At 43.5% G+C, this 24,073-nt stretch overlaps 1 protein-coding gene across 1 annotated transcript in view; it reads right to left on the bottom strand.

Annotated features, from left to right (window-relative positions):
• The window catches only part of EXT1 (exostosin glycosyltransferase 1), a 187,293-nt gene that overhangs the window by 7,173 nt on the left and 156,047 nt on the right, over nucleotides 1–24,073 (bottom strand). Inside the window, exons 3-10 of the mRNA XM_055800825.1 lie at nucleotides 19,824–19,931; nucleotides 16,238–16,357; nucleotides 11,098–11,230; nucleotides 9,644–9,762; nucleotides 8,839–8,934; nucleotides 6,038–6,127; nucleotides 2,151–2,311; nucleotides 1,011–1,182 (exon numbers count right to left, since the gene is read on the bottom strand). Coding sequence (XP_055656800.1) covers nucleotides 1,011–1,182; nucleotides 2,151–2,311; nucleotides 6,038–6,127; nucleotides 8,839–8,934; nucleotides 9,644–9,762; nucleotides 11,098–11,230; nucleotides 16,238–16,357; nucleotides 19,824–19,931 — 999 coding nt within the window. The remainder of the gene's footprint in view (nucleotides 1–1,010; nucleotides 1,183–2,150; nucleotides 2,312–6,037; nucleotides 6,128–8,838; nucleotides 8,935–9,643; nucleotides 9,763–11,097; nucleotides 11,231–16,237; nucleotides 16,358–19,823; nucleotides 19,932–24,073) is intronic.

The following is a 24,073-nucleotide window of genomic DNA, read 5'->3' as shown; positions in this document are numbered from 1 at the left end:
GCAATAGGTACTTTCTGGATGGCACCTTCTTGTCCCTGTGTCTTCTGGGTACCCAGATGCAGAACTGCTGAATGCTACCCACACCTCAGATGAAAGTGCAGTGGCGTACAGATAAAGGAGTCTACCAACTGGCATTGCCACTCCCCAGTCAAAGATCCAAGTGATGCTAATAGGAGAAAATGTGAGGGGAAAATAGAGGGCCCCTTCATTCTCCTGCCCCCTTGTAATCACGGCACTGTTTGTAGTGAGGATCACAGACACTGTGGCAGCACAGATGGGAGGTTATTTAGGACTTGCAGGTCTTGCAGGACTTGCTGTTCCTCCCATGGCTCTCTCACACAGGGCAGGAGGAAAAGTGCCCCCAGGCTACCATGTATCCCTGTTACTAGAAGGTATATCCATTTCTGCAATAACGAGTGCTTATCCAGTAGCTGGAAGGGGATCTAAGGCAAGTATTTCATGGCTGCTAGTGAGTGATGTCATCACTGTGGGACAAAATGTTCCTCACTGGGGAAAACGCTTGAACATCACAAATTACCTCTGTTGTGACAGTCCAATGTCAGTGCTCGAATCACACTATAGACTTCAAAATATCACAGGGATAGCCTGGTACATTATATTAATTAATAATAATTAAAAATAGAAAACCTTTCTAGAATTTACTTCTGTTTCTAGCATTCCACGACTAGGTCTTAGTTCTAGAATATTTAATTAGAAGACTAGAGTTTAACTGAAATTTGGTCACCACAATCATTAATTCCGTAAGTTTGGGATCATCGTGAGAGAAAACTAGGAAGAGAAGCTGTCATCCACAGTAAATGTTTGCCATTTCACCCTTTCCTTCATTAAAATAAGCATATCTAAATCTATTTACATTCCTGATAAACTAAAAACTGAAAAAAAAAAAAAAAAGACAGACAGAAGTGTATCATTCTGTAAGCCTAACCTAGAAATAAAACTGCCATATTATCAATACATCCAAACTGGTAAAACGTGCTGTGGATACATACCTGTCCCATCATGGTCTCCTTATACTGTTTTTTCTGTGTTACTTTGATTGGAGGCAATTTTGTCACAGCTGACACCAAAAAATTCATTAGAATGTCCTCACAATTGGCCAGTTGGTCCACCATATTCTTTAGGCTGGCAGGCAGGTAATGAGTGTACAGGTAGTGATAATATCTGGAAATCAACAGCAGCATTATTAATACAAGTCACTGGGCTTTCAGGGACTTCTGAGACTTCAGGAAATTTCTGCCTCAGCTGAGAAACAAGTTCTGTACTCAACTCTGGATATACCACTTCTTTTCTTTGGTCTCATCCTCCAAAAGGAAGGGAGAGCAAATGAGCATCTCATCAAGACAGTAAACAGCGCAAATGGAGAAACAAAACATACGTCTTTTTTGTAACTGCATTGAAAGAAATAATGTGGATCTAAGTATCAAGATAATGGAGTAGCAGGAAAGAGAGCACTACGTTGCTGTAATGTGATAGACAACACTGATGAATCCATCCTCCCCCTCTTCTTTCAAAACTGTTCAGCTGGAGAGAATTCTATTAAACTGGCCTACTCCTGTGCTTAGATTATCCTTACATATCCCTTTTTGGGGATGTGGATTAGATACTCCAGAATTTGCTGACCTTCTCCTAAGATCTAGAGAGGTCTTTGGTCTGCTGAAGTCCTAACAACAAGAGTTTTCTCCGACGTGCTGCAATATGTTGATCTGTGACATGTCCACTGTGCTACATTTCTAGAGTAGCAGGAAGACTGCAGTTTGCAGCTGTCAGCCAACACATACCCAGAGCTGGTCTGGAAGTAACCTCCTTTCTGCTATGCTACAGGCCATTCAGCCAAGCAGCTTAATGAATTCGGGAACTCTTTGAAGTGTGTAATTCCTGATGTTAAAAAGAGCAGTCCGACTGCCTCAAAATACAAGTGACTTCAAAGAGACCCAACAAGCGCAATAATGATTACCAGATCCCCAGAGCTAAACCAAGAACTTAAATTATTACCCCATAAAAATAAACCCATTTATTATCTTTCCATTTTTTCCCCTCCCCGGAAGAATGTTCTTCACACACACACCCCCACCCCCATTTACTATTTTGCTTCATACAGAAGGAGGACAACAGATGCTCTAGATTCTTACTTGTGGTAAATAGCAGCTCCTGTCAATACCATGGAATAGTCATTAGTCCATTTGGAGGTATACCCCCACCTCTCCTTAGTGTTGTCCCAGAAGTGACTGCGAGCAGGGTACCCTACAATCCTCTCTGGAAAACTCTGCCAAACTGTAAAGGCAAAATCCACCTGCAGACAAAGGCACAGGCCAAATGAACACCGAAACTGTTTCAACAAATGTCAACAAAACAAAATATTACCTTGCCAGTAATTCGTAATTCAAAATCTTGGAACTGTTGCAAAACATTAATTCTATGTATTCATCAGTAAATTAAGCTGACTGCTTGACATTTTGCCCTATAATTATGCACATTTTAATGGTTCCTGTTAAAGGGAGTCTAGAGCATCACAGCATTACATTAACATTTTCAAGCTTGCCCTTTACATATCAGACCTCTTCCAGTTACAGAAAGAATGGGTGTAGGTGCACGTATTTATACTTAGATGCAACATAGAGTGGAAATAGCTTTGCAATAAACTGAAACGCTGGCACATCTTTGTGCATCTCACCTATGATTTCAGTACTCTTAAAACTTGGAAAATCAGGAGTCAAATGCCTGAAATTACAAGGGTGACTCAGCGAGATTAAAACAGGCAATCAGTGCAGAGTCCTTTTATATCTTCCATCCACTCTGTGCCTTTGAGGACCACGCAGGTCATATTTTTAAGACTGTCTATACATCCAAGAGGGTTAAACATATAGCTTAATAAAGAGGAAGGTAAGATTCCCATGTAGTTAAATGGCTTTAGGAGCCTATACTTTAAGAAAAAATGACTGATAGTGAATGAGCCACAAGAAGATGTCAAATGCTGCTGAGTGTTTTTTTATTTTATTGTCTTGCCATAACTATTTTAATAACTCAGATCTCTGAGAATTGAAAAGGTGACAGGACATTGCTTCCCCAGGATCCCACCAAATTCCTGGTGACACTAGTAAAGGGAAGATTGTGGTTGTCTGCAGAAGGCTTCTCAGCACTAGATTTGAAAGGAGTATGGTAAAAATATGTATGGAAAGATTTTTAGTGCTGTAAATTTCATTGGCAGTCCCTCCACTTCAACTTAGATTTTGGAGCTCAAGCTAGACCAACATTTTAGAAAGAGCTAAAGACAAGTGTAGTTGTCCTGGTCAGACCCAAAAAAAGGAGCACTTTGTTTCTGCACTACACACCAAGTTCCTTCCAGGACCAGAGGGACCTAAATATGTGTTCAAAAATGCTTGAAAAACCTTCCAAGCACCTACCCAAAGTCAAGGGTGTAGAGGTTAGATAAAGAATAGCTGCTCTGAGAACAGTCACATTTGGTGTGATTACTGTCAGACTTCTCGCATTTACAAGTGTTTTTATGAAACAGAAGAGTCGCACATGTACTGGAACACAAAGTTAGGGACTGGTTATTTTCTTTCAAGTTGTTTCAAGGAATCTGAGGCCAACTAGAAAGACAATATGCACAAGCCAGTTACCGTTGTGATAGTTCTGATCTCATCCAAATCAATACCACATGAAAGAACTAAAGGGTTTTTTCCCCCGTAAAGGCCTTTCCCATAAAACGTGACATCTGTTTTCTTTAGAGAAGTCTGAGAATCTCAAACTAAATAAATAATAAAGCAGCTGCACTCAGTGCCCTCACTTACGCTTTCAAGTATCTCCCCTTGCACCAGGGAGATACGCTAAAGCAACTACCCTAAAAGAAAACTCTCTTTATTACCCTCCCCCCCCCCCCCTCCCCTGCCCCAGCCCTCATCCTGTATAAATTCCAGCAGCATTACCACTCAGCTGATCAGCAGGAAAAGCCAACCAGGCTGCCAGCCTCTTAAACCCCTGTATCACTTCTGACCCGAGCTGATTTCTAATTACTTCCCACGCAAACATCCCTCTGCGCATGTGAAACAGCTCCTCTCAAAAGAGCAATGATGTGCTGTTCTGTTGTGAACAGAAAATCTTTTACTACTTTAAGAGCCGGACAGTGCAGAGGATGTGCCTGGTGACTGCTCCTCTCAACAGGAACGTGATCGTGTTTGACCACATTTCTAAATTGCCTTTTCTGGGCCCTGAGGCTTTGCCACAACGACCACCCATGTGCAGCTAGTTTCAAGGGAAGCTTCACACCACACGCTCCATGTCAGTGTTTCAACACGCTGCTCCTTTGCGTAAGTTGTATGATGGGGGAAGTGAAGCAACAGAAAGGCCACAGTTCTTCACAGAGAGCCACCAAAGAGAGCTGCTGACTCTGGCACCCCAGCAGAGACATGCCGAAGCTGCGAGGCAGATGCTAGGAGGAGCTGGACAGCTGGTTCTCTCTGCAGCACTGGGGCCATGGGTCTCGTAGAGCTTATACCCACCACACAAACATGCAGTATCAGCTGCAAGCTGCTCACAGGAGGGAAGAAGCCAGAAAAAAATGTGTATGTTGTCTCACACAACAACAAATATTTGCATTTCAGAATCTTTGGGGTAAAACATGGCCAAGCTGAATGAGAAACACTTTATTTCATATGCGTTCCAGAGAAGCCTGAATGACTCCAAAGTTTGGATGATGACTAAATACCAGTCAAAACAAAACAAAGCCCCTAATCCTCATGGAATCCACAGGCTGGATTGCTGTAAATAGCACCTCAGTGCAATGAAGTCCCTGAGACATCTTACCATGGCCCCCAGGGCAGCTGAGACAGGACCCTTCATCCTGAGCCACAACCTGCTTAGGAACTCCAGCTCTAGGATAAATGCCTTTTATTGGTTTTGGGGCATTCTGGCTATGCAGGGCTTTGCACACATGTGCTTTGGCAGCAGCTGTAATTCCTCCTCATCTAGCAAAAACTACCAAGGTATAATCTTTGGATCAAATAGGTTCAATGCCAACTACTTATTCCATCTGTGCAGGAAAAGAGGGCTATCGTGGCTCCTTCTGGAGCAGTCTGACTCCATACTGAGGAGAAGAGCAGTTGCAATCTCATCCATTTAGAAGAAATTCAGTGACGTCTTAGGGTATATAGCAGTGACTGGTGACTAATGTTAGGCATTTCTTCACTGACACATAAGCAGTGGTAGCATCAGTGAAAGATCCCCACCGCTGACAAAAAGACATTTTTATAAAGGTGAAGTGGGGAGAAGGGAATGGCCATGAACATGGGGAAAAAAAGGGAAAAAGAAAAGAAAAATCGAGTTTTTCAAGCTGTTCCCTGGACATCATTAATAATGTATTTCCCAAATATTGCACTCTATATAAACTGTCATCTGTTTCCCCTGTGATTCTCAGGAAGAGGTTCCAGAAATCAATACTCATCCCAGTTGTAAAAATTGGTTTTCTACAGTATTTTTCTTTTCTTAGAGCTATCTTGCTCTTGGCACAAACACTCCAACACCTAAACTAGCAAAGACCTCCAATTTTATGGGGCAACACAATGGTGAAAGAGCATTCCTCAGTGAAATCCTGCATTAGGGTGATAATGCTGTCTTTTGGAGCGACAGCAGTCCCCTGCTACTGACACCCCTCCCTTCCCCACCTACACCCTACTGATAATGTGGAGGGAAAAAAACCTACCCCAATCAGAAAAGTGAGAACAGAGTATTAAAGCTGACTGCTCTTGGCTGCCTACACCCGCCTGCAGCTATGTTACTAAAATAATAAGGAATGGAAGAACCATATGCTAATGATGAGCCAATTAACCAGGGCGAAAAGCTCCTCTGATGGCAGGCAGTGGCAGGGTTGCTGAAACAAGTGCAACACATTAAATCTGAGGAGCATAGCAGAAAATCTTATAACATTTGCTCACTGGCAAAGCCATGAGAAGAGCCTGTCTGCTATGCTCAGGCTGAGCTGAGGAACCAAGCAAAGCCCCAGGCCGACAGGGACCCTTACCTCAGTGGTTGAAAGCACGGTGTCCTCATCCAGGCTTAGCACTGCATCTGTCACTATGTTGTCGTAGGGTAGGAAGCGACTGCTCATAACCTGTGGGTATGCAAGGCAGGAAAGGGAGGAAAAAAAAATCACTTGAAGGACTCTTTCCAAGGGAAATACTTTATTTCATTCCTCACTCTTATTTCCTTTTGTCTGAGGTACACTGCATATCTCTGTCTGATGGAAAGGACACTTCAGCTCAAGAGTGAAAGACTGTCATTTTTGTCATCCCAGCAGTCAGCCTGCAAGTTCTACCTGAGGAGTAATTTCTGAACAGACCTCCCTCTTTGGAGCAGGCTGCTTTCCTTTTGCAACAAACTGCAATGGTCTGTACTGAGAATTACATATACCTACAGCTTCTTCAGGGACGACACTTTCCTGGTAGCTAGGACTGTCCCTCTGCTCTCCTACAGAGTGTGAGGATCAAAGATAATGAATGCTGAGAAGGACTTTGCAGCATTCATAAGGGTACACAGCTGGGAAGCCAAGCAGTCCAGGCTGTGTGAAGGACGTTATGCTGCCAGGATGGTTCTCCTGTAAAGTGGTACAGCTCCATCTCTGTGCATTGCTGTTGTATCCATAGGGAGCTGCTGCCAAATGGTGCAACATTCTCTATCAGGAAAGGAGAATATGATAAAGAACATGTGTATCAGTTGAGCTTCACATGCATCAAGGATTATATTGGTATTGTAGCATTTTAGAATGTCACATTCTTAAGTGATATAGCTATATAAAAAAATCTGTATGGAGAATAAGCTTTTAAAAACTATGGCAGCACAGTTCTCAAAGTAAAAGGAAATAGATGGGAAAGCAGGATCAAAAAGATAACAACAGCAAGAAATGAGAATCCATATGGTTTCTTTAGCAGACTAATTAGCACCTCTTGAGAACTGATGAACAGTAACAAGGACACAACACAATTTGTTTCCCTCATTTTCTAGGAAAATAGCCTGGCTAGTTAATAGACTTCTTTTCCAATTTATTATGGCAAGAAAACACTACAAAGATCAGGCCCAGTAGGAGGAAATCACTGTATGGAAACAGGGACATGGAGAAGTTTTACACATCCCTCATAATGGACATGGTCACTTTTGAGTCCCCTGAAATCAGTTTGGAAGCAACTCTTCGGAATCTACACCTTGATTCAGGGAAAGCTCTGCCTCCATAATCACGATGTTCACGGTGCCTGTCTGGAGAGCATCCCTTCATTGCTACGATGGCCTCGGTCCAGGGAGGCAGGGGCTGTGAGGAAGAGGTAATCTGGCAGCAGCTGATCGTTTTGCTTTGCTTACACTAAGGCAAAGCAGAGCAAGTAGTCAGCGGGAGACCCAAATTCTCACCCCAGCTCTTTTACAGACCGTGTGAAATTGTCAAATAGTACAACAGTCGGGAATACCCATGCATTTGTTTTCGTAGCTAAAGCTCCCTTTTGTAAAATGGGTGTGACAATGTATCGTGATTTCAGGGGAAGAGTGAAGGTTAGGTAAAGGCAGACCTCTGTGATCACCTGCACGGAGTAACTGCCTGCCAGTACGCTTCAGTTAAGTCTGAAGATGAAAAGGAGTCCCTCTGTGCAGCCTTTGAATTGCACTGCTCTGGCTCTGCAAGCTTTGTCCAAACAAACAGCTTTTCCGTGCAAGAAACCATTTGGCCTATGTTGGGATATTAGAGGTAAGAGACTGTCCACTATAAACACACCTTTGTGTACTCAGGAGACTCATTTGTAATCTAAACAGTGCCTGGGGCCAATTTCTACAAACACTGTAGAACTGGTCAGAGATTTTCTCCCCTATCTCACCTCTGAAAGTTTTCCAAAAAGAAAAAAAAACAACCCCCACAATGTTCAAAAGACTCAGAAATCACCACAGCCTTCCTTGGCCCTGCAGCAACTCTCCTGATACTGTTTACATGGCTAGCTAACGCAAGAACCGTTAGCTGCCAACTTCACAGGGCTCTCACCTTCCCCTTGTTAAGGTGACCGGGGGAAAAGACCAAAGACGGGACTATAAATGCAAAACAGCATTGTACAGCCAAAGCAACTAAAAGTTCCCTTTGCAAATGCAGAGCTTGGTCTAGAGCTCTATCAAATGCAAGGCCTGCGTTTGGAAAGGAATCATCTACTTCAGCATGGATTTTAAAAAAAAACCACCTCTTTTCTTATCTGGGTGGTGTCTGTTTCAGCTTTGTGGAAGTACAAACAAAGTGTTGCACAGCAAGAGATGACACAATGACTTTGTTCTCAGGCAAGTGTCCCTTGCCTCTTCTTTTTTTTTGGTGGTGGGATCCCATCACCAGCAGCAGTACCCTACAAGGCCATGAGAGAAGGTACTTTTCAAAGGGAAGTTAACACCATTAATTCTCATCTCTTCCTCTGCTTTTGAGTCCACAGCTGACCCCCAAGTCTTGCATCTGACTGCTCAGACTCAATGAATCCAGCTGCATCACTGCTTTCATGCACCTGCAGACAGAAATCTCCAAAGACGCGGTCAGCGCTACCTACTCTCGGGGCCACATTTCAAAACTAGGTCCCACCTGTGAATCTCAGATTCATGGCATTATTTGCCATGCTGATGATTTCTGAGAACATGGGCCTCATGCATGAAACACAGATCCGTGACCAAGCTGGTACAAAAGGCCAAGGAATAGAAAGGAGCTATCATACTGCTGGGAACTACAAAGCTTTCACCAAAGCGGCTAGAAAAATAAATTCTGGTCCCATTGGAGAATACAGGCAATCTTTCACCATGCTTCTCTCCACCTACCTTGCTCTCTCCTTCAATGACTATGACAGGCACAGAAGTGGCAGGCCAGCGGTGTTTGGCTGGGAGGGGTTTATCACAATTCCATAAAACAATAATCTGAAAGACAGTATCGGACCATGATCAGAGACCTTTGTGGCAATGCAGTTCAAACCCTAAGGATCTCCAGACAGAAATGTTAAATTCCAGTTAGGAATTTCAAAATCAACAGCTAAGAATAACACTTCCTACAGTAATTTCACCCATCCTGACTATTTACAATATACATCCTCACAGGCAAGTATAGGCTGGACAGGAACTCAGGAAGTCTATCTCAGCCAGGTCATACGGTTGTCACTGATTTACTTTGGCTCTCATTAAAGGCTAAACCACTTGTAACACTTCACTGCAAGAGGGTGCTCCTCCTGAACTCCCCAGGGTTTCTTTTAGACAAGCCAAAATTCTGGCACTGCTGAGACAAAGAGCCACCGGCAGCAGGAAGGAAGATCACATCGGGGCTCTTAAGGCACAGACATCCTTTTGCAATTTGCAGCGCACACAATCCTGATCTTTAAAGTGCATTCATTGTTCAACCTGCTTTGTGAAACAAAGGGGTTTAATTACTGTCTCTATTCCACTCCCACTACACTCAGAATTTTTGTTTGCCGTGCATGCAGGTCACAGACAGTAGAAATCTCAGAGAAAAGAAACATCAGAATTGAAAACAGGGTTAAAACAGGACTGAGAAGATTCGACATCAGTAGGCTCTTCACTCCTGGGTTAATAGTTTTGTCTCCCTTGTGACTGACAGTCAAACAGCGCTGCTTACCTGTGCACAGTACTGGGACTTGGCTACAGCAACCAGGAGTTTCAGCACAGGCTGAGACTGGGAAACCAGGGGAGTTACTGCGTGGATAACGGCAGTGAATGTGGAAAGAGGCTTCAAACCTGAAGTGAAGAGATATGTGTTCAGTAAAGACAAAATTGCCCCGGTTAGTACAGATTAAAGGACTCTGGAGATGGAAAAATAATCTGCACTTAATGCAAACCTTGCCATGTTTTTTTAGACCACCTCCTTTCGTCTCAGATAGTAGGATACCAGATGCTTCAGAGGAGATCACACTTCCCTTTAACTCCCATGCCCTCTGAAATCCCTGACTCCAACACAATTACTGCCTTTTCTTACTCAGTATTTCCACAGATGTCCTGCAATCTCTTTCTTTCATTCAGTTTGTCCCACAGATCATATTGATATCTCGTTTGTTCAACTAAATGTGTTTCTTGACGCGGGCTCTGTTTTGCTGCCTGGCTCTGGATGCTTGATGTTTTCTACAGATTATCTCTACAGCTTCCAGAAGCTTGTTCGGTTTCTTCAGTTCCATTACAGACTCAGATTTTTGCTCTTTCTGGGTTGATCCCTGTCCACATGCATCTTCAATTACCTCCTGAGCTGTTAATTCTGCTTGCATCCTTGCCTTCCATTCTGACGTTTTTGTCTCACTACGATTTCCTTTTCTGCCTGAAGTAACAGATCCTACTGCCATCTACCCTTCATTACTGCTCTCAATCTCATCTAAATTCATCTGTGTGGGGTCACAGTCATTTTTCATCAAAATTCCCACAAAAAACTTCTCCTCCCTTTTTAACATGGCAACTGTGCATTTTTAGCAGGTAAGCAGTACAGATCCACACAAGTGGGATGGCACAGGCTGAGCCAAAAGTAGCAGCAGTCTGGTAAGCAGGATCACTTCAGCATGCAGGCACACTCCCCTGCAGAAGTCATTGTTTAAGTTCCACTTCAGGAAAAAGCCACGGACCTAAGCCCTATTCATTCCTGCTAGTGGGATCCATATGAAGACACATAGTATGGAGAATAAATCCATACCAGCTATGCACTCCAATAACAAGTGTCATGGGTAAATTACCAGTTTTCCAATTTGCCAAGCACAAATAAACAAAGAAAGCAAAAAGCTATTCCTCTTATGTCCCCTTGGGCCATGAATGGGTCAGCAACTCAGACATTAATTACTGGCAACTGAAAAGTATGAAAAGACATAGATTTTTTTAAAACAATCTTTGCAAGTGAGAGGCACGTGATGCATGTTGATGAGTCAGAGACATTCCAGTCTACAGTGGGCAGGCAAGATTGAGACAGGATAAACAAAAGGCACCATTAACTAGAAATGAATGGTAAGTCACTTGGCCCAAGCTACTCAAATATCAAATTCCAAATTTCCGCTAGACATTCCAAATACCTCTAGATTATAGCAAGGATTCACTCACCAAGATTAGCATAGTAGTAAGGAAAATCTCCCAGATATGAGGAATACTGTGGCAGTACAAATAACCCTCCAGGATGTTTGTTCCATATTAAGCTGTTACGTGATATGTGCTTAAATATTCTGTCCTGAATAATCTGGAAAACAAGAGAGGTAATGATTTTTAAATAGACTGTAATAGTCACCGGTAGAAGCTTCAGGGACTCCAGCTGACTGGAATCATCACCCATTCTGCAAAAAGCTGAGGCACACAAATTACTAGACATTCCTGCTTAATCTCTCTTAAAATGACACCGAACTTGCACACTTTGACACCACTTCAGCACCTCAGGCTTTGTGCAATAGGTTTCAGAACACCTCGTTAGCCTCTCTGGACATGGAGACCTTGCAATTCATTGCATTTTGTATTTCAAGTCAAATATTTTGTCTATTAGAGTATCTTAGCAGTTGTAAGCCTGATTAGTTCAATGTCAGTTTTACTATCCAGAACTAACAGAAGATAATTATTTGAGGATAGCATTACAAAGCTAGGTATTATTTTGAGATAATGAGAGCATTCAAAACCACAAAGACTTTCAGCAAATCAGGCTGCACTAATTATTCATTTTTGCTTAATTATAAAGGGATATTAGCATTCAGATACATCATCTCAGTTCTGTAACAGCTCCTTGTTGAATGAAACAGAAAAAGATCTTTTGGCAACTACTGTCTCTGTAGAGGGCTGCAAACGCAGATTTCTAGATTTCTAAAGGTCAAAACGGATTGCTAAGTCATCTACTTTACCACCTAGAATACCGCAAGCCACAAAAAAAGTTAGAAAGCTATACAATTGATATGTGTTTTACAAACTAATGACGGTTAATTCACATCAGATGCCTGTACGCAAGAGCCATAGTGGTTCTTATACCAATGGGAGCTTTTTCAAACTTGCTGCAAAGACATAACAAGACTCAGTAACTGGACAAATTCAGCCTCCAAATAAGATGCAGCTTTCTAAGTGCAATACGCTGTTGGACATATGTTCTTATAGATTTGCCTTCCCTCAGAGCATCAGAGGTTGGCAGGTCTGGAGATGGGACATTGCAAAGGGCCAGAGGGTGGTGAGGAAAGAACTTTGCCTACGTCAGCTAAGCAGGATCACCTTGCCGCCTTCTGCAGCTCATGTTCTGTCATCAGCTAAGGAGATTTCACATAAATGGCGGTTCATGTATTGCACAGGGCTCAAGTGCCAAGAACACGTTGGCTCTCCTAACCTAATGTCTCTGGCCTTAACACAAGCATATCTGGGTGAAAATCTAAGGCTCTGAAGTTGGACTAAGTCTGATCCCTTGTCATTCATTCTGGCCTTAAAATCTATGCAACTAAAGAACGTATATACCCACAGCACAGGAAAACTAAAAGCAAGCAAAAAGACCCAACACAAGCTGAACAGAAGCAGCTGTTGGAGTCTAAACAAGCTAAAATCTCTGTAAGCAGCTGAGTTCAGGGACATTTGGTCAATACAGAACATGAATAAGTGTTGCCACAAGCAGTGGTTGTCCTGTAATTTTTGATTGCCATGACAAAAAAACATTATAACACCAGTTACATTGCGCTAGACAATCCACTGCTGGTGGCAACACATATACTGCTAAACAGGGGCAAATGTTAGGTGTTTGCATGCTTGTCTACAATTTAATTTTGCCTACAGCCAATTACCATAAATAATATGCAATAATTCACTCACAGGAGTAAGTAAATGTAACTTTTTTTTTTTTTTTCTGAGCGCATCTGAATTTTTCTGTTTGGAAAATTAGGTGCATCAGTTGTCAGATCTTGTGCATGGTGGTGGGGAGAGGAAAAAAAGATGCTGACTGCTGTTTCTCCACCTGCAATTTATGCCACTAAACAAAGACAGAACCTAGAAAGTATGTATTTTTGAGTGTTTACCACAACGCCTAAATATTACAGCTCCTTCATCCTGCTTTCTCAGAACTGGGGCATAATCAGATAAGGAGAAGTCTGCAAATTTACATGGTCAGGGGGTTTTCACAGATGATGGAGTTTTCCACCGTGCTGGTAGCCAGCAAGGCTGCAGGGGAAACACATGGCTCGCATTCAACGCTGCCTCGGTGCACCCAGAGCTAGCGCAGCTCTAACACAGAGCAGGCCCCGGGTGCCACACAGCCTTCAGTGCATGTCAGGCACACAAATCTCACCAGCACAGTTCCGCACCAGGCTGGGGAGCTGGCCTTGGTGATTTATCACAGTTAACAAACGGAAGATTAATTTATCACACTCCTGGTCTACATAAGAAATCTAGCTGTCCATCATGATAGAGAGGAGAAAAGACCACTTGGCAGAAAGAGAACAGAAAAGTACACAAAAAGATAACATGGAGGACCAATGAATTAAAATGCAGAGTGTATAGTGTTGCACATATTGCAGAGACAGACAGCAGCTACACGGCCTCTCCAATGATGAGGCATGAGAGGAAGTTTAATAAGAGAAGGAAGGGGTTAGGATCTCTGGCAAGATCTCCCTTTTCTTTTTGGAATTCATTACTAGTCCAATATTTTTGTCCACCTCATCCTCACACTTCAAGAAGTTCACATATTGCCTTAATCATTGATGCTTCTCAACATGCCTCAGCCAAGAAGCAAACATTTCTTGTCTGTACTTTATGCCGCCCCTCTCCCCTCCTCTTCCCAAGCAGTGGACTGAGCATGCTTCACAGAGATTTAGGGAAGTTTTAGGTTTGTTTTCAGAGAAGACCAAGCTAAAAAAGTGCAGATACACTGCAGCATGCATCTGGATGGTGTTTGCAGCAGTTCACTGCTGCGCTGCCAGCGTTCCCACTCACCAGCCTGCAGCAGACACTCGTGAACAGTTTCCTGACCCACACGATAGCCACGGCACAGGGCACTTCCTCTGTGCCTGCAGTAAGCGCTGATGGCCAAGTGATACAAACCTCTTATTTTGGCTATGAGCTGTCTGGCTTAGGCCACCAGATGCCGTGAGAAGATCGAGGACCTTAAAACGTGACTTGATGCTTTCAGAGGTGTGCAGGATAAAGGGCAGAGAGAGCTGTGATGTCCTTGCAGACATCTGAGTGGGTGAATACTTTTTCTATACCGATATCCTCATATGTGGACATGTACCAGCACTGCAGTCAGCAGGCAAGTGATTATCTTGATGATACCTAGCATCATCAGAGCATTCTGACACAACAGTGTCACAACAGAATACGGATAACATCCACCAGAAAAAAATAATCGTGCTAGGAATTTATTTGCAGGCATCAGATTTTAAGAAGAGATTATCTGCTTGTAGATTTCAGACACTAAAAATCACGCTCAACTGTTTTTTTTTATTTTCTGTCTATTTTTATTTCTGTAACTGTTTATTACTTTCCTAAGGAAAGTTAACTCAGGACTTTACTCAGGCAAGTTGAAACGTTCATAAATCTGTTCATAAAACCAGAATCCCTCTTAGCTGTCTCAAAAATTTCTGAGAGTCCTGTATTAAAAAATAAACAAAAAACACCTCAAACCAAAACCACCCCCGCAAACAAATGAAAAATCCCAGAACATAACTTCAACACCAGGCATGCATTACTCAGTTTCATTAAATTAAACCTTCTAGGAAGATTTTTGTTTTCACTTTAGTTTTTCCCCTCCAAGCAGAAACTCCAGATCGCTGGTTGCTCAGCTGCTTCAGCTTTATTAAGGGTTTTGCTGTCCCCTGTGCACCTGTGGCCACATGGGCCAACGTGTCCCAAAGCAGCACTGAAGACACATCTGTGAGCGCTGGAGCTTGATGTGATGGACACCAAGGCTGTGGGGACTGCAGGTTATGTCCCCTCAAGATCAGCCCCAGCACAGGCAGGAGAGGTGCAGTGAGGAGAGCCGTGCATCTCTCTCCTTTTAGCAATCCCTCGCAATAGCAGGGTGCATGCAGGGAAGGGGCAGATGGTCCAAGAGGCACCCTGACTGTCCCTGGGAATACGGGTAAATAAGGCTGTGAGCAATGGCACACGCTCTTCCAGCTTTGTGAGTTTGATCCTGGCATGGGCCGTGATAATTATAACTATCTCATCAGCACTTATGGGGAGTTTTGAGGATGCAGAGCAGTTCCCAACAGGCAGCACAGATGAAGACAAGCTCCTCCAAGGGCAAGGAGAGCATTGCGAGGATAGCTACGCCAGGAGCTCTGAGAATGTTCCCTGGTTGGTTTTCTTTACTGGCACAGAAAAGCCTAAGGGACTGTCCTGCAGCAGCTGGAGTTAGATCCGCCACAGGCAACCTGTACTGCAGGCAGCAGCACTCATTTGCAGTTTTCAGGGGAAAGCAGGCACAGCGAAGAATGTGGAGCCTTACTACTGTGCACAAGAAAGGATGCAATTGCAGAAGCATTAGCATAAAACAAATGCATTCGCACCTACAAAGTGAACCACTTCCAGTGGTAAAAGTGTGTCAAAAATTTATGTGCAAAATTGCAAAACAATTAGAAGAGAAATCTGCTTTTGAAACTGTAGCCTGGGCCCTACTTCTAAAGAGCCTTTCATCTCTCCTCTATCTCTGAATTCAGAAAGGATTCTCTCCACACTTGAGATCATCTGTCTCCCTGTTTAACAGCAGTCTAATTATGATTATTTATTAATATTTTATATGGATGATCAGGCCCATCCCTTATCCTGTGTGTGAAGATAGGACACAGTGATTTACAAGCCCCCGCTTTTCCTTGAGCCAGACCAACAACCCCATCACAAGGCATCAAAATGCTAAGGGATGGTCAAGGAAGAGCACTACTGTAGCGTTTTTACCAAAATGAATTCCAGCAAGGTTTCTTAAAGAAACACATTCACTACCAATGACAAGGATAGTGATTCATAAGCCACAAAGCTTTGCGAAGGCAAGATCACACATGACAGCTTTTTCATGTGTTGTAGCTCCCATTTTTCACTGTGTCAGTTTTCTCATGTGGATTCTGATAATGAAGAAAGTATTTCCTTAGGGGAGAAAATTTATCTAGATGACAAACTTTTTTCCCATTGACCAACTGTGCGTCATGAAAACCAAGGTCCGAAGCCAGCAAGGACAGGAGCAACTGGACAGGTATGGAAACCTCGCTGTTCAGCAAGGTCCCAGACAATTTTTACTTACCTCTAGTGTAGTCAATACAATCTTCTCAACTGAAGAAAAATAAGCCTCCCACAAGAACTGTGTCTGCTGTCTAAGTGCTAGGATTTTATCCTGATGGATAGACCTGATTGTAGAAGGAATCTGTAATACAAGATGTAATATAGTCAGAAGCTTCAGAAAACAACGGAGTCTCATCAAATTAATATGCTGCTGACAAGCCCTCTCCTCTATTAGCAAGCTGCGCAGCTTCAGCACTCCTGTCTGACAGAGATGCGTGTGTCAACAGTTAAAGCTTCGATGTAAAACGAATGAGACACAACCCTTTATAACCTTTGGTACTGAATATATGAATTTTCTTTTTTATCTGTTTTCTTTTAGGTTTTGGTTGTTTTATGGAAACAAAAGCTCCCTCTCCCCAGCCAGCACTGTGCCATGGCACAGCAAGGAGCTCCTCCTTACATCCCTCATGCACAAAGCTTTTCATGGATTAGTATTTTAACAAACTAGTACCTGCAGTCTTGAGAGTCCAACAATAATCGCCACTTTCAAAGTGTATTAAAAGGATCTGGAACTGCATTTACCTCAGCATGGTAACACTAAGTGCCCTAAGGAAAACATAGCAATGTCTTAAGCAAGACTCCACTTTTTGGGAGCCTGTGGATCAAATTGCATTTTACTAATTGCTGGGGGTCAAAAGAATAACGCCTCCCACAACACCTGTTATTCACAAGGGAAAACACTGCTTCTTTTTCCCTCCTTTTCATTAAATCAACACATTAATTCTGGTATAAGTTGCCTTGCAAATAAAACCCAAATTTCCCTGCTGCAATGCTTTCCCATCAAAAAATTTAACTGCACACTGGATCTGATGGGCAGGGTTCACTTCTACATCTTTCCCCATTCCCATGTCCCTCATCCAGACTGGAAGGAAACTAACATATGTACATGTCGTTAACTTAGGACATTGACCAAGGCCTCCAGTACACTGGTTTGACAATGTAAACTGACATTATCAAGGGAATGTAATTGCAGTTTTCTTCAATTACAAGGGCTACTCACAGCACCAGAAAGGCATCTATGATGTTGCTGATTTATGTTCATTTTTAGTACGAATGAAGAGTTGTGTTTTTGCACCTACCTTTTTGTGATTTCAAATTAGGCCACCTTGTTCTCAGACACTCGTTTCTCATCAATCTTTTACCTAAGTCGTTAGTTGTAAAGGCATATACCTGAGCAGTGTGTTGCTTTTTGCAGATCCCAGCTTATTCTGAGTTTGCTTGCACCCCACTACATCCTGCCCTTTCCTGACCAGAACACACGTTGCTTATTCCTAAAGTATTCTGAGAGGTTGCAGTGATCATTATTTGCTTTCACATGCTCCCAAAACAAGTTTTCCTGAAACATTTTCCTGAAGAAAATTAGAGATTTTAAGAATTGATACAAAAACAAATTTCCACGAGCATCATCAAATTCCCTGTAAAACTAGTAAGAAAGATAGAAGCTAAAAACATGTATTAATACATGTTTTTCTAATCAATTACATTACTATTCATGACGTGATGCAGTAAATAACTCCATCAGATTTCATCTTTTGGGGTGAACTTTCTTTGTTTTCATTACTTATCCAGTAAGTTCCAATAAGCAGAAGGATAATGAACATTATCTGTACTGGCTGTACATAAATGTGTATTAATCATCTTATCTTTATCAGCAGCAAATGAAAGATCAAAGTCACTTCACAGTGTTGATATTGCATTTTTTCTATAAACGTAAAAATTTCATTGCGTTATGTGCAACCTTGCGCCTGTGTGCGTACGTGTGTGAGCACCTAATAAAAGCAATACTCATTGCCAACTACACTTTTAGAAAGGGAAGGCTGCTCTGACTGTGAAGGTTTACTGGAAGAAGTTATGATTTTACAGCGCACACCATGCTTGTGAGTGCCTGCAAACACAGTGCCAAGGCTAAAAAGCAGCCTTGGCGCCTCCTCCGTTACAACAACCAGAAAGAAAAAACAGAGACTCCTTTTTAACTGCATTTGCCTTTTAGTTATTAATCGACCTGTCCAGAAAGACAGGTGGGAAAAATGATGTATTAATACTAATCTGACAGAATTACACTGGAATTATTAGAATGGGTGACGTCTTAATAAAAGGTCATTTCAGTAATAAGTAGGGGGAAGGGAAAAACCACCCTGCACAAATAAATGCAGGAAGGCTGGATTAAGCTCTCCTAGCACTGTGACGAGGAGAATATGCAAATAAAAACATCCAAGCTGCTCTCAAACAGGAAATGAAAAACTGTAACATAACAAAAACATTTCCCAGAGCAGACATTCAGGCCCTCTGCCAGCTCTTTAAAAACACTGTTAATAACGGTGCAGTAGCTGTTCAATATGGAAGCAGCTGTGAAGAGAACGAACAGCATGTTACCGGAAAGCACGAAGATCAGCAAATTATTATTATTTAAAGAGAGAAATAATTCTGCTCAGAAAAATGTGCTGTCCACCGAAGCAAAAATCAAATGGCCCTTTTATATTTGCAGCTTATATCACATTAAGGAGAACAGGCAGCACTTTGCAAGGCTTGCTAGGCCAGCTCTTCACAAATATTTACATCTTCCAACATGTAAATAGGCATCTAACAAGATTTTCAAAGGTACTTCATTTTTGGGGTGCCAAGACACCTGTACTTTTGAAGGCTTCTCTCTGTGGATGACTATAGCTTGCCACTTTGGAAATTAGTTAAATTTAACCATAAAAAACCACCCGCTTAGTGGCTACTTAGTGCCTACGCCAGATCTCGTGGATCTCAGCTTCATGCTGGGCAATGGCATTTTATCAAATGCTATTTTGGGGAAATGAATTTTTCAAGAGTTTTTCCTAACATCAACTTCTTCACATACTTTACAGAATGTTTTTATACTATAAAACCCACTAGGAAAACAGAAAAAAAAAAATCTAGTGAATTTAAAACCAAGGTAGATGCTGAAGGTGGCATGGAATTTCTAACTTCTCAACTTGCTTTTGTTCCATGATCTCAAGGAGATTAACAATAAGTGACATGAACGCTGCTTCAGAAAGCCATGTGACACAGTCTAGACAACTGAAAAGGGACAGATGATGCTTCCCACAAAACTGTTAGGTGGTAACTCCTGCCTGAGAAAGTACCTGCTTTTCTGAGGAATCCCTTCAGTACCTGCCAGCCAGAGACACAACGCTGGTGGGACAGATGCCTGAGGATAAACTATTTCTGAAGGACTAGAGCAGACGCTGCCTTCAAGTGTTTTCTCTCATCAAAGCACACAGTCCAGGAGAGCTCTGCTTCAGAGAGGCATGCAGGTGCTCCACACCAGAAGAGATTTCATGCTTTTAGGAAAAATCAGAGTCTCATGCACTTAAGAATGTGGCCTGGTGGCTGCAATGACCTTCAGGTCAAAAAATGAATGATGTCATATTAAATGAGTTCATAGCCGATGTGACACAGACAATCCCTTCATGATAAAAATTCTTATACAGCCCTGACCTTTTGGATTCATCTTCCCCGTCCATTTAGATGGCAGCAGCAATAATCAACTGATCCGCTGAAGGCTGCGGTCTTTTCCTTACCTGTAATAACAATCTCTCATCGCCTATGACGGCAGCTTGGTTCCAATCAATCACTTCCGAGAATGGCAACTCCCATCCGTTGCTGAGCATAACCGGGACACAGGCAGCCTGCACGCACACAGAGGCATCACAGTTGTCAGCGGTACCCGATGGTTAGGGCAAGCTTTGAGGTTTGCACCAACACCATGATCACTGTTTTCTGTACAAGCTCAGGAAAGGCAACAGGGCAAAGAATAGCAGAAGCTAGAGGCCACAGGAGGGTAGCCCAAATGTTGATGGTTTTCCATTTTGTACTTATGCACGTTCACTGAAAGGTGGGGTTTGCATGGAAAGTGGCATTTGAAATCTGGTGCTTATGCTGCCAGATGAGGGCTGGACTGTTAAAATGCTGCAGATGTAACACCAGAGAATTTAATAAGAAATGATGGCCACGTCTGCTGCTTTGTGAACCATTCAGAAAGGAGGTAACTCCCTCAGTTTTTATACATTGCAAGACAACCCTACCGAAAATATAGATCATATTTAATTCCAGAGCACTTTTCCCACAGAGTGAATTCCCTATCCTGTTTGATATGAACTCTCCAAACACAGGCAAATGCACAAACACAACTCATCTGTCATCACCTGTCTACAAAAATAAGAATCGTTTTCTGTCTTAAAACAAACAAAAAGCATACACATTTAGTATCTCTTTCATACCAGTATGATCTGTCTACATTATTTAATCTTTTACGAGTTGCACATGTTCCTTTGCACAGCAGCAAGTTTGGGAATATTCAGTAAATAGGGCAGTATTTCTGTAAACAAATGATCACCACTACGTTCCAGTCAGCTGGATCACAACATAAGAACCAAACAAAAAAACCTCCTGATGTGATGAAAGAACCTATTACCAGAGAATATGCAATGAGCCTGTACTCTGGTTCAGTCTCCTTTGCATCAAGTCAAGCTTAAGTGCTCTGAATCTGGTTCAGACTAGAGTTTGGATCTCCCCACACCTCCAAAACGATGGTATAAAGGGGATCCTTTCAGACTGCTGTACCTTCCTTGGTAACATGTATGACACACAGGATCTTAGACTGGTCAAGTCTCTGCATTATAGCAGTGCTTATAATGTCTAAAGAACTGTGATCTTTCATAAGGAAATTACATTAGTGCATGAAAAAAGCCAACCAGAAAACACTTAGCAATGTGTTTTATGTTTAAAATATTCCACTAATGTGGATTATGTCTTTCAACATACCCTGGAGCCAGGCAGAAATTGGGAATTCATCATAATTGGTGAATTCTACTACCAGGCTGCTAAGAAAAAACTCAGTGCCTGTATTTTATCATCATCAGCCTGGAGCCTCCAAGTTCTGTACAGTGAGGTACACTCCCTGCTTTCTTTTTCTGAGATGATGTATCTAACAGAAGCTGTGTGACTTGTGTCCCAGATAAGAGAATAGCTAAGCAGTGTTCTTCAGAAGGATCTGAAGTGACTCCTCATCCTAAATAAGCCAGTCTCACTTCTTCCTCTGAAGAGGCTGGAGAGGGAACAGCACTTTGCAGGCTATCAATCTGAGTAGGAGCACAGAGGTAAGAGACTGTCCAGAACCTGGATCTCAAATCTGACAGCAGGTGTGGGGTTCAGTTGTTAAACCTAAGTGTCCAGCACATTTGGGATTCTCTAGGCTATCCAAGAAACCCATCAAAGGCTGGTGGACATGACACAGGATCTCCTGGAGGCCTTCTGGAAAAGCAGCAGGAAGCCAGAAAGGCACCCCTGGGCTTCTAAAATGACATTTATTATACACCTGCACTTATGTACCTGAATTCTGTTCTGCGCAAAACAATACTCTTTAATAGCGGCTGGGACATTTTACGGTTGATGAAGAAAAGTGATGCGATGATATTCATTAACAGCTTTACTGCCAGTGCTGGAATGCTTCCCAAATGGCAAAAGGACAGCAGGAGGCAGGACTCAGTGAGGTGTTCTCATTTGCCATCTTACTGACACTAAGAAGCACCTCAGCCTCCCCTTCACTCCAGCCCCCACGGAAATCCAGATGCCAGTCCTAGAGAGGAGCTGCAGCCTCTCTCAGGATGCTCTGTACGCCTGGCTGAACATCCAGGACCCCAGGGCTGAGCTGATGCTTGCCAAAAAACAAAGTCATGTTGGCTGCAGCCAGAGTAGGTCAGTGTCAGGCTCCATCACTGCGCTGCCAAACCCTGCTGCCACAGTGACTCAGGAGCCCCTCTGCGTTGCCCTCTGCTGCTGGCCAACAGCCCTGGCTAACCAGGGAGGTCCCAGAGACAAGAGGTTAGCCGATGCGATGCCCATCTACAAGAAGGGCAGGAAGGAGGATCTGGGGAACTACAGGCCTGTCAGCCTGACCTCGGTGCTGGGGAAGGTTACGGAGCAGGTCATCCTCAGTGCCATCACAGGGCATGTGCAGGAAAGCTGGGGATCAGGCCCAGCCAGCGTGGGTTTATGGAAGAGAGGTCCTGCTTGATGAACCTGATCTCCTATGACAAGGTGATCTGCTTAGTGGATGAGGGAAAGGCTGTTGTCTGCCTAGACTTTAGTATAGCATTTGACACCATTTCCCACAGCATTCTCCTGGAGAAACTGGCTGCTCATGGCTTGGACAGGTCTACTCTTCACTGGGTAAAAAACTGGCTGGATGATCAAGCCCAAAGAGTTGTGGCGACTGGAGTTAGATCCAGCTGGTGGCTGCTCACAAGTGGTGTTCCCCAGAGTGTGGTACCGGGGCCAGTCCTTTTTCATACCTTTATTGATGATCTGGATGAGGGGATCTAATGCACCTTTAGTAAGTTTGCAGATGACACCAAGTTGGGCAGGAATGTTGATCTGCTTGAGGGTAGGAGGCTCTGCAGAGGGATCTGGGCAGGTTGGGACCGATGGGCCGAGGCCAATTGTGTGAGGTTCAACAAGGAGAAGTGCCGGGTCCTGCCCTTGGGTCACACCAGCCCCACACAGCGCTACAGGCTTGGGCAGAGCGGCTGGAAAGCTGCCTGGGGGAAAGGGCCTGGGGGTGCTGGTCGACAGCCGGCTGGGCATGAGCCAGCAGTGTGCCCAGGTGGCCCAGAAGGCCAACAGCATCCTGGCCTGTATCAGCAATCGTGTGGCCAGCAGGGCAAGGGCAGTGACCGTCCCCCTGCACTGGGCACTGGTGAGGCGGCACCTGGAACCCTGTGTTCAGTGTTGGGCCCCTCACTGCAGGGGGGACACGGAGGGGCTGGAGCGTGTCCAGAGACGGGCAACGGGGCTGGGGAAGGGGCTGGGGCACAAGTCTGATGGGGAGCGGCTGAGGGAGCTGGGGGTGTTCAGCCTGGAGGAAAGGAGGCTGAGGGGGGACCTTGTCGCTCTCTGCAGCTCCCTGACAGGGGGCTGTAGGCAGGGGGGGGTCGGTCTCTTCTCCCAAATAACAAGCAACAAGACAAGAGGAAATAGCCTCAAGTTGTGCCAGGGGAGGTTTAGATTGGATATCAGGAAAAATTTCTTCACTGATGGGGTGGTCAAGCATTGAAACAGGCTGCCTGGGGAAGTGGTGGAACCACCATTCCTGGAAGTGTTTAAAACACGTGTAGATATGCTGCTCAGGGATGTGCTTTATTGGTGAACTTGGCAGTCCTGGGTTAATGGTTGGACTTGATGATCTTAAAGGTCTTTTCCAACCTAAATGTTTCTATGATTCTATGAAAAAAGGGAGATCATTAACCAAAGTTTAAGGGGATTCAGGTGGTGTCCCAAACACACTGTGAGCTCCCTGAGATTAGCCTATATCCACCTTCATGTGAAGCTTCCATCTGGGGCTTTACAGCCTCCAGGCCACCTTCTGCATGTTCAGCAAGCACCACCTCAAGATAGGCAAGGCATAAGCAGGTCTGTTTTGGCTAAATAAAAATAAAAAACTATTTTTACTGCCCCGGGACTTACTTGTAGTAGAGGCCAGTGTCTCATGGAAAGTCTTGCAGCTTGATAAAATACTGCTCTAAACCGGTCCAAGCCTCACCTCACCCAGGGAGACCCTCTTCCTGGAGGTAATGCAATTCAACCTTCCAATGAGCTCAGTGCTCAACCCCTCCTGGGAAGAAGCTGCCAATTGCTCCAGAAGTATGAATAGAGGCTTTCGCAAAGTGGATTACTGTCCACTAGGGAAATGAAACACATTTCCCTCCTCCCCACCTCCTTGCTATTGCATGCTGAATTGCAGCCAGCATAGCCAATGCTTTAAACTGCAGCT

This window comes from Falco peregrinus, chromosome 3 (genome assembly GCF_023634155.1).
Source record: "Falco peregrinus isolate bFalPer1 chromosome 3, bFalPer1.pri, whole genome shotgun sequence".
NCBI classification, from domain to species: Eukaryota; Metazoa; Chordata; class Aves; order Falconiformes; family Falconidae; genus Falco; species Falco peregrinus.
This window is presented reverse-complemented; position numbering and strand designations above follow the sequence as displayed.